This window comes from Somniosus microcephalus, chromosome 9 (assembly GCF_052327205.1).
Source record: "Somniosus microcephalus isolate GS21.2 chromosome 9, FLI_Smic_1.0, whole genome shotgun sequence".
NCBI classification, from domain to species: domain Eukaryota; kingdom Metazoa; phylum Chordata; class Chondrichthyes; order Squaliformes; family Somniosidae; genus Somniosus; species Somniosus microcephalus.
The window spans coordinates 2,912,452-2,928,884 of record NC_140995.1 but is presented as its reverse complement, the minus strand read 5'-3'; the positions used below and the strand labels follow the sequence as shown (position 1 = coordinate 2,928,884).

At 42.5% G+C, this 16,433-nt stretch overlaps 1 protein-coding gene across 1 annotated transcript in view; it reads left to right on the top strand.

Annotated features, from left to right (window-relative positions):
* ddx1 (DEAD (Asp-Glu-Ala-Asp) box helicase 1) overlaps positions 1-16,433 on the top strand; it is a 44,030-nt gene that overhangs the window by 13,369 nt on the left and 14,228 nt on the right. Inside the window, exons 9-20 of the mRNA XM_085996290.1 lie at positions 789-865; positions 2,105-2,177; positions 3,243-3,319; positions 3,403-3,517; positions 6,807-6,945; positions 8,459-8,519; positions 9,664-9,762; positions 11,202-11,291; positions 12,152-12,337; positions 12,623-12,674; positions 16,102-16,248; positions 16,337-16,428. Coding sequence (XP_085852416.1) covers positions 789-865; positions 2,105-2,177; positions 3,243-3,319; positions 3,403-3,517; positions 6,807-6,945; positions 8,459-8,519; positions 9,664-9,762; positions 11,202-11,291; positions 12,152-12,337; positions 12,623-12,674; positions 16,102-16,248; positions 16,337-16,428 — 1,208 coding nt within the window. The remainder of the gene's footprint in view (positions 1-788; positions 866-2,104; positions 2,178-3,242; positions 3,320-3,402; positions 3,518-6,806; positions 6,946-8,458; positions 8,520-9,663; positions 9,763-11,201; positions 11,292-12,151; positions 12,338-12,622; positions 12,675-16,101; positions 16,249-16,336; positions 16,429-16,433) is intronic.

The window sequence follows — 16,433 nt, the reverse complement described above, 5'->3', positions numbered from 1 at the left end:
GACCTTATGATGGAGGGAAGGTCATTGATGAAGCAGCTGAAGATGGTGGGGCCTAGGACACTGCCCTGAGGAACTCCTGCAGCAATGTCATGGGGCTGTGATGGTTGGCCTCCAACCACCACAACCATCTTCCTTTGTGCCAGTGGAGAGTTTTCCCCCTGATTCCCATTGACTTCAATTTTGCTAGGGCTCCTTAATGCCACACTTGGTCGAGGGCTGTCACTCTCCCCTAACTTCTGGAATTCAGCTCTTGTCCATGTTTGGACCAAGGCTGTAATGAGGCCTGGAGGCAAGTGGTACTGGCAGAACCCAAACTGAGCATCAGTGAGCAGGTTATTGGGGTGTAAGTACCACTTGATGGCACAGTCGACGAGCTGCCAGCTCGATGACAAGTTAGTGTTGGTATCGAGCCGGCAGCCTGTTCAAGAAGTGATATAGTTGTATAGGGTCCATAAATATAAAATAGTCACAATAAATCCAGCAGGGCATTCAGGAGAAACCTCTTTACCCAGGGAGTGTTTAGAATGGAGAACTCGCTATCACAAGGAGTAGTTGAGATGAATAATATAGATGTATGTAAGGGGATGCTAGATAAACAGCTGAGGAGGGAAAGGAATAGAAGGATATGGTGACAGGATGAGCTGGAGAGAGGTGGGAGGAGGATCACGTGGAGCATGAACCTGTTGAGCCAAATGGCCTGCTCCTGCGCTGTAAATGCTTTTGTTATTTGCAAATACCCTTGATTATAAGTTGATCTCCGTTTTCTCTTTTGGGACAATTCTAACCAGGTACTGACAAATTTGGCTTTGGGTTTGGTGGAACTGGAAAGAAGTCCCATAGCAAGCAGTTCGACAGCTATGGAGAGGTTTGTGTATTTGTATAACCCTCGCGCTAGTGTAACATACAAAGGTGTATTTGTATAACCCTCGCGCTAGTGTAACATACAAATGTGTATTTGTATAACCCTCGAGCTAGTGTAACATACAAATGTGTATTTGTATAACCCTTGAGCTAGTGTAACATACAAATGTGTATTTGTATAACCCTCGCGCTATTATAACATACAAATGTGTATTTGTATAACCCTCGAGCTAGTGTAACATACAAAGGTGTATTTGTATAACCCTTGAGCTAGTGTAACATACAAATGTGTATTTGTATAACCCTCGCGCTATTACAGGTAGACTACCCTTTATCCGGACTTCCGAAAACCGAAACCCTCTAAAAACCGAAGGTTTTTTCGTTCAGCGTAAGTCGTGCGTATGACTTAAGCTGAACGAAAAAACCTTCGGTTTTTAGAGGGTTCCGGTTGCGGAAGTTCGGATAAAGGGTAAGTCGTGCGCACGACCCCCCGCCGACCGCCCCGACAACCGCCGACCCCGCCAGCCCCGACAACCGCCGACCCCCCCGCGGACCCCGACAACCGCCGACCCCGCCAGCCGCCGACCCCACCGCGGACCCCGCCAGCCCCGACAACCGCGGACCCCGCCAGCCGCCGACCCCCCCCGCGGACCCCGCCAGCCCCGACAACCGCCGACCCCCCCGCGGACCCCGCCAGCCCCGACAACCGCCGACCCCCCCGCGGACCCCGCCAGCCCCGACAACCGCCGACCCCGCCAGCCGCCGACCCCCCCCCCCCCGCCGGCCCCGACAACCGCCGACCCCCTGCGGACCCCGCCAGCCCCGACAACCGCCGACCCCCCCGCCAGCCCCGACAACCGCCGACCCCCCCGCGGACCCCGACCCCCGCCGACCCCGACTGACTTACGCTGAGCGTCAGCGTAAGTCGTGCGCACGACCCCCCGCGGACCCCCGCCGACCCACCTTCCGAAATCCGAAATTCTCCTTTATCCGAAACTCGGCTGGTCCCGAGGTTTTCGGATAAAGGATAGTCTACCTGTATAACATACAAATGTGTATTTGTACAACCCTCAAGCTATTGTAACATACAAATGTGTATAACATACAAATGTGTATTTGTATAACCCTCGAGCTATTATGGATACAAGTTATGTATAATTCAACATAGTAAGATTTGATTTTATATATTGAAGCTATTTGAATCTCTCTCCACTTTGTTTTGTGCTAAATTACTTTTATTTAGGAATTTACCATGCATGATACCATTGGATGCTACTTTGATCTTGACAAAGGATCTGTAAAATATTCCAAAAATGGTAAGTTCCCCCAAAATGTTCTGCATTTTATGCTTTTAATTCAAGCGCGCTGGTTTAAAAAAGTGTTCATCTGATTTTGGCTTTGGTTTCTGTATTTATCCTGCTCTTCAGTTCCACCAATGACTGACCTTAGATGATTATTAGACATATTACAGTATCTGGTATTGCAGTTGAGGTTACTGGCAATTAAACTCTATTTTACAAGAGTAAATTCTGGATGACAGGATTGCTAGTTTCTTCTCTTCCCTCTTTCCCTCATCCGCTCTCCCCTTCATTCCTTTTGTATCTATAAAGGAGATTTATGAATTGAAAAATATTGTAGGAGCCTCAGTCTTGTGTAATGACTAAAAATACAAGGATAATGGCACAAACCATCCGCCGTAACACAGATCTGATTATCTCATTGTTACTGATACAAAATACTGCGGATGCTGGAAATCTGAAATAAAAACAGAAAATGCTGGAAATACTCAGCAGGTCAGGCAGCATCTGTGGAGAGAGAAACAGAGTCAGCGTTTCAGGTCGATGACCCTTCGTCAGAACTGGAAAAAGCTGGAGATGGAACAGGTTTTAAGCAAATGCAGGGGCTGGGAAAGGGGGGAGGGGAGGAAAGGACAAAAAGGAAGGTCTGTGATAGGCTGGAAGGCAGGAGAGATTAAGAGACAAGGGGGATGATGGTGCGAGGCAAAAGGGGATGGTAATGGGACAAGTTAAGAAACAAAGGATGGCTCTCGATGAAGTGTAAATGGCGATGGCAGAATGATCGACAGCTGCCATGTGAGAGAGAGAGAAAATGGGGGGGGAAAAGATGGGGGCCGAGGTTATGGTCTGAAATTGTTGAACTCAATGTTGAGTCCAGAAGGCTGTCAAGTGCCTAATCGAAAGATGAGGTGCTGTTCCTCGAGCTTACGCTGAGCTTCATTGGAACAGTGTAAGAGGCCGAGGGCAGTGAGGTCTGAGTGGGAGTGGAGCGGAGAATGAAAGTGACGGGATTGTTACTGTCTAGTTATATTTTCACCTGTGGAAAAACCTACTGTATGTTCTCAAGTCTTCTTTGTTTTCCAGGGAAAGACCTTGGGAATGCCTTTGATGTTCCTCCACATCTAAAGAACCAAGCTTTCTTTGCCGCTTGTGTTTTAAAGGTAATTTCCCCCCTATCATTATAGCAAAATTATGACTAGTAAATGTTTCTGATAAACTAAAAGCTTTTGTTGTTGCATCCTAGAATGCTGAGCTCAAATTTAACTTTGGTGAAGAAGAATTCAAATTCCCTCCAAAAGATGGCTATGTAGCACTAGACAAGGCTCTTGATGGTCATGTTGTCAAGTCGCAACATACTGGTACGTTGTAAGTAACATCCTGAGTCACTTCACTGTCTTGAATAATTCAAGTGATTCTGAAAACGAATAAGTCCCATGAACTATACAATCTACTAACTTATGTGCTTCCTTCGTAATCCGACTACACAGCACCGATAGAAACATGTCCTTACTGCCAAGAGTGAAGCCATTGGGAAGGGAAGTTCGGGGTTCTAGATTGTATTGCTGGGATAGTTCAATATAAAACTAAAAATGAGATACTTTGACTATACAAAGCCTCCTTGGTATGGCAGCAGTTGGAGTACTGTATTGTGTTCAGTTTAGGTCCCCACACGTCACAAGGATATCAAGGCCCTGGAGAAGGTACAGATGACAGCAATCAAAATGATACCTAATTTGCAGGCTCTTGGTTCCTAGGATAGGCTCAATGGCCCAGTAATTCCAGGCACAACGTGTGAGTGCGGACGGGGAACTCACGCGTCTGGCCAGAGGAAATGCTGGTTTTCAGCATGCACAGCGCATGCGGGGAAAACCGGCATTTCCTGCCCTCTGAATGAAGGGGTTCAGAGGCAGAACGCGCGCGACTGCACAGGCAGCGCGTGCGCAGTAAAATTCCTTTTTTTTCCCAAAGTTGCGCGCGTGTAAAGGCCTCCGGTCTTTACGCGTGGAAAAACAAGACGTAAGTATTTAGTTTTTCAGGTAAGTGGGCTTTTAGTACAACGTAGAATTTTTTTTTCCACAGGTTTGTTATTTTTAAAGAATTTACAGGATGGTAAGTTTAGTTTTAGACCCTATTTTTTAAAAATTTATTTTTTTCAAAAAATTGATTAATTGTTTAAAACATTTTTTAAAACTTATTTATAGTTAATACAATCAGTGGGATGTTTTTTAAAATTTTATTTAAAGTTAAAGTAGTGTTTTGGCAGCCCATACTTTTCATGAGTTTGACAGCTCTTGCTGTCAAACTCATGAATGAGTTTCCCCTCCCCTGATTGGCTGCACAGTGCTCACCTGATCCCAGCCGGCACAGCGCACTAACTACGCCGCTGGATCAGGTTAGCACATCGCGCCGACAGCTGAACCGGGCCAGTGACAGGAAATGCAAGCAGGCCCGGGCTTCAGATGTCGGCGCGCAGGGTGAGTGCAGATCGGGGGCTTGCACGCGCGGCAAGCTCCCGATCCTAATTTCAGGGCCAATGAGTTGGGGTTCTATATTTGGAGAAACACAGGCCCTGGAGATTTGGTGTTTTTTTTTTAATGAGGTGATTAGATTATGTACAGTTGGCTAGGTTAATTGAAATAGATAAGGATGAATATAAAACATGTATACAAACAATTTGATTAACCTTTGGGAAGTGTTTCTTTTCTCGGGGTCATAGTGCTCTGGAACAGATTACGGAAGTGTTGGGTATGGATTCCCCACTGCTCGATCAGCCACGATCTGATTGAATGGCGGAGCAGGCTCGAGGGGCCGAATGGCCTACTCCTGCTCCTATCTTCTATGTTTCTTCAAGTTACAAGAGGATAAATTGTGGGGATGCTGTGCCATAGCAAGATTCTTGAGTTACCTTGGTCTCCTGGAACCTTTCCTAGGTGGTTAGAGAGGAATTTCCCAGCGTGGCAGAGAACGGGAGGGGTGCAATGGTGTGTGTAACTGCACCATGTCTGGATTGGGTTGGCTTGGTGGACCAGATAGTCGATTCCTAAAAATGTAACCTTATTTCTCATTCTTCCCTTCCATTTTATCTGCTTGAGATAACTTGTGATCATTCTAACTCGTGTATTTTTTGATGCTCTAAATGTTCTTTGCAAACTTTATTGATATATAAAAATCACTATTTAGCATTTACAGGCAGTATGTTTTTGTTACCTAAATGGCAAGTTCCTATTCATGGTAAGAACAACTTGTATTTACATCCAAAACACTCCATTCAGTCAGTCTCTGGAGAGACGTGCTGAGTTTTTTCAGTCTCTGTTTTTGTTTCAGATTTCCAACATCTGCAGTTTTTGCTTTTTGTTTGCATTTAACAGTGGTTTAAATATTTTTTTTTAAAAGAATCCCAAGACACTTCACAAATGGAAGTACAACACCAACAACATGTATTTATATAGCTCCTTTAACATAGTAAAATGTCCCAAGGTGCATCACAGGAGCGTTATTAAAACAAAATTTGACACCAAGCCACATAAGGCGATATTGGGACAGGCGACCAACAACTTGGTCAAAGAAGTCGGTTTTAAAGAGCATCTTAAAGGAGGAGAGGTTTAAGGAGCGAGTTCCAGAGCGCAGGACCGAGGCAGCTGAAGGCACAACTGCCAATAGTGGAGCGATGAAAATCGGGGCTACACAAGAGTTGGAGGAGCGCAGAGACCTCGGAGGGTTGTAGGGCTGGAGGAGGTTAGCAGGTTAGAGATAGGGAGGGACAAGGCCATGGAGGGATTTGAAAACCAGGATGAGAATTTTAAGATGGAGGTGCTGCTGGACTGGAAGTCGCTCCAGGTCAGCGAGCACAGGGCTGATGGGCGAACAGGATTTGGTGCAAGTTCGGAGACGGGCAGCAGAGTTGGATGAGCTCAAGTTTATGGAGGGTGGCAAATGGGAGGCCGGCCAGGAGAGCGTTGGAATAGTCCGGGAGTAACCAATAGATGGGAAGACGGAGGCTGGGCCATGGAGGGAAAGATTGAGAGGTGTCCAAATGCTGGTCAAAAAGATGGGTTTTAAGCAAGCTTTTAAAGGAAGAGTCAGATACAGAGATGAAGGGCTTTAGGGAAGGGAGTTTGAGAGTGAGGCCCAGGCAGCTGAAGGCTCAGCCACCGGTGCTGGGGCAGAGCCAAAATTAGATGACCACGAGCAGGAATTCCCACAACCTCTGTAATGATACCTAAAGCAGTGTGGTGTCTTTACAGTTAACCTCATTTCAGGACACATTTGTGGACTCTTACATTGGGAAATAATTTAGGGTAAATCACCCTTTCATAATTTCCTGGCTTTTTAGCCTTCCCTGAAGCCTGCTCGCTCCATACGGCTGGCTGGAACTGTAAGTTTACGGCAGCTTTAAAGGGGAGAGCCTTGTAAACTGAGAAATTGCAAAACTAAATCTGGGGCGATAGAATTTTTGGTAAAATGTGAATTTTTGTAAATGTTTTAGCAGCTCTAAAAATAAAGAGTTGGGATGGTCGGAATTTATTTGATTCCCGATGATGCCTTAGTGTAATTTATTTAAGCAAAACAATTTTCAGACCATGAAACCCCCTTCCCTGTACTGAATAGTTTACCATTATTAATTCGGTAACATTCATTCTTTTTCAGGGTCTGCACAGGTAGCTCAAGCTAAAAACTTACCAAATGCTCCGAAGTCACTTATCATTGAACCATCGAGGGAACTGGCTGAACAAACCCTCAATAATATCAAGCAGTTTAAGAAAAATATTACTGATCCCAAAATAAGGTAGCTTGTCTTCAATACTTTGCCTCTCTTCTCTCTTTTCCCCCCCCCCCCCCAACCACCCCATAAATAAATGTACTATTGTGCTAACCTTTCTTTGCCTGTTACAGCATGTTTGCATTTCTCCAGAACTAATACCAAATAAGGTCCTTGATGGGGTGATGTGGTTAGTGATGCCATTTCACTCACTGGGACATTCTGAAACCTTGAACCATTTAGTTTTCTTCTTGTAATTTCAGTAGCTTGTGTATTCCAGTAATTGTTGTGAAAATGTCTGTGATGAACTATGTTTATTTAACAGAATATTTGGGTTAGATTATGTTCCAATTGGCTTAGATGCCCCAGATGCATTGCATCAGTAATGTTGTTGATTACTAGTGGAGGCCATCTGGAACTTTTTTCCTCCTTCCCCGTGTCTTCCCTTCTGAAGGTGCTGCGTTACCACCCTAGGCACAGCTCCATAGACACTGTCAACCCGCCAGTGTCTTGCCCACATGCCCATTCCTCATGTGAACCAAGAGAAAATGTTGTACCAGGGCCTTGGCCAAATGTATCCCCCACGTAATGTCATTCATTTTGCAGCAGAGGTCACTGGATAGTGATCAGGATTAAAAACCTGATGATTTTTTTTCTCTCTCACTCATTGGAAGGTTTTCAGGGGGTTTTTTTGCTGAACAAATCTTAGTCCAAGTGGCCTTGCCCTTTCTGAATAAGATTTAATATGACCTGGAGTACTGTGTACTGTTTTGGTCTCCTTATTTAAGGAAGGATATACTTGCATTGGAGGCAGTTCAGAGAAGGTTCACGAGGTTGATTCCGAAGATGAAGGGTTGTCTTATGAAGAAAGGTTGAGCAGGTTGGGCCTATACTCATTGGAGTTTAGAAGAATGAGAGGTGATCTTATTGAAACATATAAGATACTGAGGGGGTTCGACAAGGTAGATGCAGAGAGGATGTTTCCCCTCGTGGGGGAATCTAGAACTAGGGGGGCATAGTTTCAGAATAAGGGAGCACCCTTTTAAATCGGAAATGAGGAGGAATTTCTTCTCTCAGAGGGTCGTGAATCTTTGGAATTCTCTTCCCCAGAGAGCCGTGGAGGCTGGGTCATTGAATATATTCAAGGTGGAGATAGACAGATTTTTGAACTACAGGGGAGTTAAGGGTTATGGGGAGCGGGCAGGGAAGTGAAGTTAAGGCCAAGATCAGATCAGCCATGATCTTATTGAATGGTGGCGCAGGCTCGAGGGGCCAAATGGCCGACTCCTGCTCCTACGTCTTATGTTCTTATGTTGATCTACACATGCTTATGTTGCTGAGGTGGTCAGACTCTTATTTAAATATAATAGTGAAAAATACTACAAATGCAAAAAAAACTCTAATTTTAAAGAGAAATGCTAGAAATGTTTAGGTTAATTCTCAACAGCCCTCGGTAAGTATCAAACCCCAGCACTTGGTCATGTAGTAATCCTTGTTCATATATGGATGGTTTCATTTTGATTGTTTTGTTTTGTTTTAGGGACCTTCTGATTATTGGTGGTGTGTCTGCAAAAGATCAACTGGCTGTCCTGGAACAAGGAGTAAGTTTCCTGTTTACTCCCCAAGAAAAAGTGTTCAGGAATGTGTCCACACCTGGAGTACTGTGTACTGTTTTAGCCTCCTTACCTAAGGAAGGATATACTTGTCTTAAGGGAGTGCAACGAAGGTTCACTAGACTGATTCCTGGGATTGGGGATTGCCCTAATAAGGAGAGATTGAATAGACCAGGCCTATATTCCTTAGAGTTTAGAAGAATGAGAGGTGATCTCATTGAAACATAAAATTCTTAAGGGGCTTGACAGGGTAGATGCAGGGAGCATGTTTCCCCTGGCTGGGGAGTCTAGAACCAGGGGTCACAGTCTCAGAATAAGGGGTCGGCCATTTAGGACTGAGATGAGGAGAAATTTCTTCACTCAGAGGGTGGTGAATCTTTGGAATTCTCTGCCCCAGAGGGCTGTGGAGGCTCAGTCATTGAGTATATTCAAGACCGAGATCGATAGATTGTAGGACACTAAGGGAACCAAGGGATATGGGGAGAGTGCAGGAAGGGCAAGTTGAAGCAGAAGATCACCCATGATCTTATTGAATGGTGAAGCAGGTTCGAAGGGCCGAATGGCCTACTCCTGTTCCTATTTCTTATGATGCATATACAGTATATGCATAATTTCTTTGACAATGTCAGCTGAAAAAAGTAACCCAGAATAGATTGTGGTGTACGAGTTAAAAGATCCTATTTCAACGAAGGGATTCATGTGACATTCCTACATTACAACAGTGACCACACTTCAAAAGTACTTCATTGGCTCTAAAACGCATTGTTTCTTTGTTAACACAAAACTTGCCGTCAGAAATTTTGCGGAATGCAAACATGGATCTGTTATACACCATCAAAGTGATCAATTTGGGTGCCTTATGTTATAATACTAAGCTGTTTGAATGATTCACACACTTTTCCAGAAGTACCTTTCTTCAAAGGGACATTTTCTGCAATTCGTGCTTCTAGTACACTGTGCTGCATCAACATTTGGTTGTGAACAATTCAGCTGTTCAAGGTGCACTTTGTGTTTTAAAGATACTGCTGAAGACAAGTGTGGTTCAATCCTAAACTTTGTTTTTATTCCATCATTTAACTGAAGTATAGATGCATTGAAATTGACCATGAATGTGTTCTTGTCTATTCCACAGGTGGATATTATTGTTGGAACCCCCGGAAGAATAGATGACCTTGTCTCAACAGGAAAACTGAATCTGTCCCAAATTAGATTCTTGGTGCTAGATGAAGCTGTAAGTGTTCATTTATCAAAACTGAAATGTCATAATTATCCTTATTAAACCTACAAATTAAAGAGCATCTGTGTTATCTGCAACAGTACGTTTCCATTGGTTCATGTACCACCCACCACCACCATTTTAGTAAAAACTTTTGATTCTGTTAGGTAAACTATGGCCCAGAAATTCGGGTCTCCACGGGTGAGTATGCACGGGGTACTCGCCCGTAGACCCAATGGAAGTGCCGGTTTCGTGCATGCGCGGGAAACCGGAACTTCCGTTCCCTTAAAGGAAAGGGTTCAGAGGTCGAACGCGTATGCCGGAGAGGCAGCGCGTGCGCATGGAACTTACTTTTTTTTTTGCAGGTTTCTCCGGGAGGGTAAGTCTCCAGGAGTTACACATGTAAAAAGCAGGCCAAAGCCTGCTTTTAACAAGGTAAGTGGTGAATTAATTAAAATTAAAACATCTTTTCCACAGGTTTATTATTTTTAAATACTTTAAAGAAAGGTTAGTTTATTTTTAGCCCCGTTAGAAAATGTAATTAATTTTTTCAAAAATTTAAATTATTGTTTAAAAGTTATTTTATGTAATTTATAGTTATTTTAAAAATATGATTTAAAAAAAAAAAAATTATTTGAAGTTTGTGATGTTTTGGGGCTTAGAGTATTTATAGTTTTGACAGCTCTTCCTGTCAAACTTATGAATGAAACATTCCCTGCTCTCTCTGGCTCACATGATCCCAGGGAACGCATCGAACTAACTGCGCCCCTGGGATACGCAAGCACTGCGCGCTGGCAGTTGGAGCAGGCCCAGGATCGGAATCCCACGCGGGCCCACAGCATAACGGGCAGCGCACTAGGTAAGTGCAGGTTGGAGGCTTGCATCCGCGGGAAGCCTCCGACCCGAATTTCTGGGCCATTGTGTATGTGTTTCAGCAACCTATTAGCTCAGTAATATAAACTTAACATTTTGTTCAATCTTGAGTAACGTTTTTATTAAGTGCAGCTTTTTTTTATTTTTTTATAAAGTGTGCCGATCGATAACTACTGGAAAAGGTGTTTAGATACTTTTCCATATTTAGCCCGTATTAATAAAGGATCCAGAAAGCCTTTTCAAAGTTTCTCATCAATGAAATATAACCACACCACCCTCCCGTCTCCTTATCTTTATCCTTTGCAGTATCGGCGTGTTATTTTGCATATTTAAGCAATGTTGCTGTATCTCTTGTTTAAATCTTTCATAAAAGCAAAGATCATTATACGGTGCAAAAAGTGTTTCTGGAAATTTTTAGTTTGTGTAGCTAATAAAGAAAATAAACCTTGTGCTAAACATTCATAAACTTTGCATTAGTGGAAGGCACATATTTGAAAGCTGAAGAAAAATGTAATCTACATGATTCTATATTTTTTGTGGTGACTGAAATAGAGCCATCTGATGTGGTTGCCTTTTTGTAGGATGGATTGCTCACTCAAGGCTATTCAGACTTCATTTCAAGAATACATTCTCAGATCCCTCAAGTAACATCTGATGGCAAGAGGCTGCAGGTATGAATTTTGTTAAAAGACACAGTAAAGCCAAAGAAACAGACAAAATACTAGAAAGGGATATTTGGGGACATGACTGGAAAAAGAACCATTTACTAATATCTTAAAAGTGTCTTTTTAATGAGTTGTCCTTTGGTTTCTGTACCTACAGAAACCATTCAGATTAGTGAAGCAATCATTTGGCAAAATAAACAACTGCTATAGCACTCTTCTGTTTTTTAACTAGTAAAGACTATAAATAGCTGTATCCCGGTTAAGCAGTGCCTCGATTTCAAAATTCTCATCTTTGTTTTCACATCCCTCCATGGACTCGCCCCTCCCTATCTCTGTAATCTCCTTCAGCCCCACAACCCCCCCAAGATATCTGCGCTCCTCTAATTCTGCCCTCTTGAGCATCCCTGATTATAATCGCTCAACCTTTGGTGGCCGTGCCTTCTGTTGCCTGGGCCCTAAGCTCTGGAATTCCCTGCCTAAACCTCTCCGCCTCTCCTCCTTTAAGACGCTCCTTAAAACCGACCTCTTTGACCAAGCTTTTGGTCACCTGTCCTAATTTATCCTTGCGTGGATCTGTCAGTTTTTTTGTCTTAAAATACTCCTGTGCAGCGCCTTGGGATGTTTTACTACATAAAAGGCTCTATATAAATGCAAGTTGTTGTTGTTATAATAAATCTACCAGGAGGAAGCCTTATGCAGTGAATCCAACAGTACGAGGCATTGCACTGCAAATTAATGGCAAGTGTGTAATTTTCCTAAATTAGAATGCTGGCTTCACTGAAGAAGCCTCTATTTTGAGTGTGAGATTGTTCCACTCAAGGTATTAACATGGCATAAAATGACTTTGTTTGCTATGCTCTGCCTAGGTAATTGTTTGCTCTGCCACACTTCATTCATTTGATGTTAAGAAGCTCGCGGAGAAGATCATGCATTTCCCCACCTGGGTAGATCTTAAAGGAGAGGATTCTGTTCCTGAGACCGTACATCATGTTGTTCTGCGAGTCAATCCAAAAACAGATCATCACTGGGAGAAACTTGGACGACATATCCGGGTAAGAAGAGTTGGACTTTTTTGGTTCCAATGCCTAAACAACGAGAGCATTCTACTCCTATGTCAATGTATATGGAACTATTCTATCAAAAGTACTGTTCACCCATCACCCCCACCCCCAAAATTATTAAATGTTCCTTTGAAATTTTATGCTGGGTTAAACTTTGCCAACTGCTTTGTAAATTACTGAAAATATGAACGACAAGTAAATGTATAACTCTTGCTGTAATGTCTTAATGTGCATAAAATCGATTGATATGTAATTTTTTTTGTTTCCCTTCCTCAGACCGATGAAGTTCATGCAAAAGATAACACAAGACCTGGTGCCAATTCCGCAGGTCGGTGCACTTGCATTAGATGACATTAGATCCTATTAACTTTACTGCTTAGAATGCAAAATGTTCAAAACACGAATTTACGTAAAAACCTTTTAAATATTTTGCGTAATGAGGCCTAAAAATGTTACGGTCACTGAGCATAACTTTGAATACACTCCTAATTGAATTTCCTCTGTATCCGTAAGAGAATTCCATGCATATCTAAAGTTCACTGATTTGACTTTGGATTCTAAAAGTTTGCCCATAACTGATAGTAGATGAAATAGTTGCCCAAAGAAACCCAAAGCTGCACATTTCCAACCAGTGGAAGCACCATTTGGTGAGGTATTGTGCATGTCCATGCTGTGGTTTGGAGGGTGGTGGCAGTATAGTTTGTCGTTTTATGGTAAGTTTTGCTGTTGACTGTGCCACTTGAGAGGACCTTCTGGTAGCTGCTGTTTGCCACCTGTGCTGCTTATTTTTCAGGTCAACGACTGACTCCCTGAAAGGGGTGGAGTGGGAGGGGATTGGAGTAAGTTGGGTCTCTTTACTCCAAAATGACATGCCTACAGCTGATAGATTAGGACTGACCACCTTCTGTTGCAGAATGTAGGTGTACTAAAGGAAGATGTGAAATAATTAATAACTAGAAAAAGGAATCGCTTTTGAAAAAAACTTAGCCGCTCAAGTGGATATTGCAGGTAATCAGAGGGGCGATAGCAGAGGCTCTCGGTCACATTTATGTTGGGAGACCAGAGGGTACGCAGCTTAACATCTCTGTTCAAGAAGGAAGCGAAGGATCATTTATGCAACTGTAGACTATTTCATCATATCTGTTGTGGGCAAACTTTTAGAATCCACACTTCAAGGTGAAATTAGTGAACTTTCGATCTGCACGGGCTGATCAAGGACAACCACCAGCAGTTTTTAAAAGGCTTGTATTCTTTGACAATAGAAATGATTGATTGGATAGAAAAAGGGAATGCCGTGGATGTGGCGTATATAGTTTTTTCAGACGGCGTTTCATAAGGTGCCTCACAGGAGCTTTGCTACAAAAAATCATATGTATGGAACAAAATATAGAAGCACGAAAAGAAAGTTGGTTAATAAATACAATGAAACAATATGGTTAATGGGTGTTGCTCGAATTATAGAACAGTTGATGTCACAATTTGTCAGGCAACAAGGAGGACAGTGGACCTCGATATAGGTGAGCCAAAGGGGCAAACAATTTGCAGGTGCAATTTAACGTGGAGGACTGGCGGATAGCTAACGTAATACCGATATTTAAGAAGGGAGATAGAACATGTCCAGAGAATTATAGACCAGTCAGCTTAACATTGGCTGTAGGAAAAATAATGGAATCCCTACTAAAGGAGAAAATAGAAGAACATCTAAAAACTAAAAATAAAATAATGAATAGTCAGCATGGATTTCAAAAGGGAAAGTCTTACTTGACCAACCTCATTGAATTCTTTGAAGAAGTAACAGAGTAGACAAGAGTAATGCAGTAGATTTAATTTATCTAGATTTCCAAAGGGCCCTTCAATAAGGTACCAGGTAATAGACTAATGAATAAGGTCAGAGAATGCAGAGTCGGGGCAAGTAGCAGAATGGATAGCTAGCTGGCTTCAAGACAGAAATCGGAGAGTAGGGTTTCAGGGTAGCTATTCAGAGTGGCAGAAGGTGGAATGTGGAGTCCCACAAGGGTCAGTGCTGGGACCACTGTTGCTCACAATTTGTATTAACGATTTAGACTTTGGAATCAAAAACACAATTTCTAAATTTTGCGGATGACACCAAATTGGGGGCAACAAATTACAAGACGACATTAATAAACTTGTAGAATGGGCATATAATTGGCAAATGAATTTCCACACCGATAAATGTGAGGTATTACATTTTGGTAAGAAAAATAAGGAGGTCACATATTACTTGGAAAATAAGAATCTAAATGGGGTAGAGGAGCAAAGGGATCTCTGAATACAAATACACAAATCACTAAAAATAGCGACGCAGGTTAATAAGGCCATTAAAAAAGCAAACCAAGCACGGGTTTATTTCTAAAGGATAGAATTGAAAAGTAGGGAAGTTATGCTAAACTTCTATTGAACCTTGGTTAGACCACACTTGGAGTACTGTGTACAATTCTGGTCGCCATATTATAAAAAGGATATAGAGGCACTGGAGAGGGTGCAAAAACGATTTTCAAGGATGATACCAGAAATGCGAGCTTATACCCATCAGGAAAGGATGAACAGGCTGGGTCTCTTTTCTCTTGAAAAGAGAGAGCTGAGGGGTGGTCTAATAGAGGTCTCTTAAAATCATGAAAAGTTTTGATAGAGTGGATACAGAGAGAGTGTTTCCACTTGTGGGGAAGAGCAAAACTAGAGGCCGTCAATATAAGATAGTCACCAAGAAATCCAATAGGGAATTCAGAAGAAACTTCTTTACCCAGCGAGTGGTGAGAATGTGGAACTCGCTACCACAGGGAGTGGTTGAAGTGAATAGTATAGATGCATTTAATGGGAGGCTAGACAAGCACATGAGGGAGAAGGGATTAGAGGGTTATACTGATAGATTTAGATGAGGAAAGACGGGAGGAAGCTCGAGTGGAGCATAAACACCGGCATGGACTGGTTGGGCCAAATGGCCTGTTTCTGTGCTGTATATCCTGTGTAGCGCATGGAATACTTCGCCATTGAGTAGGTGAAGCTGGGACCATTGCATCTTTAAGGGAAAAGTGAGTAAAATTTGGTAGTGGATGAATCTATAGGGACTGGGATTATGCCCCCTTGTTCTGAAGCCCTCCACCAGAGAAAATAATTTCTCTTTTATCTACCCTATTGAATCCTTTTATCATTTTAAACTCCTTGAGTAGATCACCTCTCAATCTTCTATACCTAAAGGAATACAAGCCACATTTATGCAACCTGTGCTCGTTAATTAAAACCTTTTAGTTCTGGAATCACCTCCTCCAAAGCCAGTATATCCTTGCTGAGATGCGATGCCCAGAACTGAACGCAGTACTCCAGATGGGGTCTGACTAAGACTGTACAACTGAAGCATCACTTCCTCCCTTTGTATTCCAGCCCCCTTGAGGTAAAGGTCAACATTCCATTCGCCTTTTTGATTGATTTTGTTGTACCTTTCCACTAGCTTTTAGTGATTTGTGTACATGGACACCCAAATCTCTCTGCTCCTTCATAGTTCCTAGCTTCTCACCATTTGGAAACATAGTTTGGAGACGTTTGAGCATGGTGGTGGGTTCCTGCAGTCAAAAATAAAAACTCTATAGATTCGACTGGTACTAACTGCCTTTCATCAATAGTCACCTTGTTGCTTTGTTTTTAGAATTTCTTAAACACTTAGACAACCTAGTGGCTTTTATTTTGTAAATGAGATGTTCTGTTTTTACTTAATGAGATTCCATATCTAATTTCTCCAGAGATGTGGTCAGAAGCTATTAAAATTCTAAAGGGCGAATATACAGTGCGTGCAATCAAAGAACATAAGATGGATCAGGCGATTATTTTTTGCCGGACAAAGATTGACTGTGATAACATGGAACAATATTTTGTTCAAATGGGAGGAGGTGAGACAATTCTGATGACTATTGCTTTGTTTCAGCCATTTCTATTTTGGGGTAGGGTTTATCTCATCAAATTATTTTACTGTTTCAGGACCAGATAGAAAGGCACATCAGCTCTCTTGTGTGTGCTTGCATGGTGACAGAAAACCAAATGAAAGAAAGCAAAACTTGGAACGATTCAAGGTACT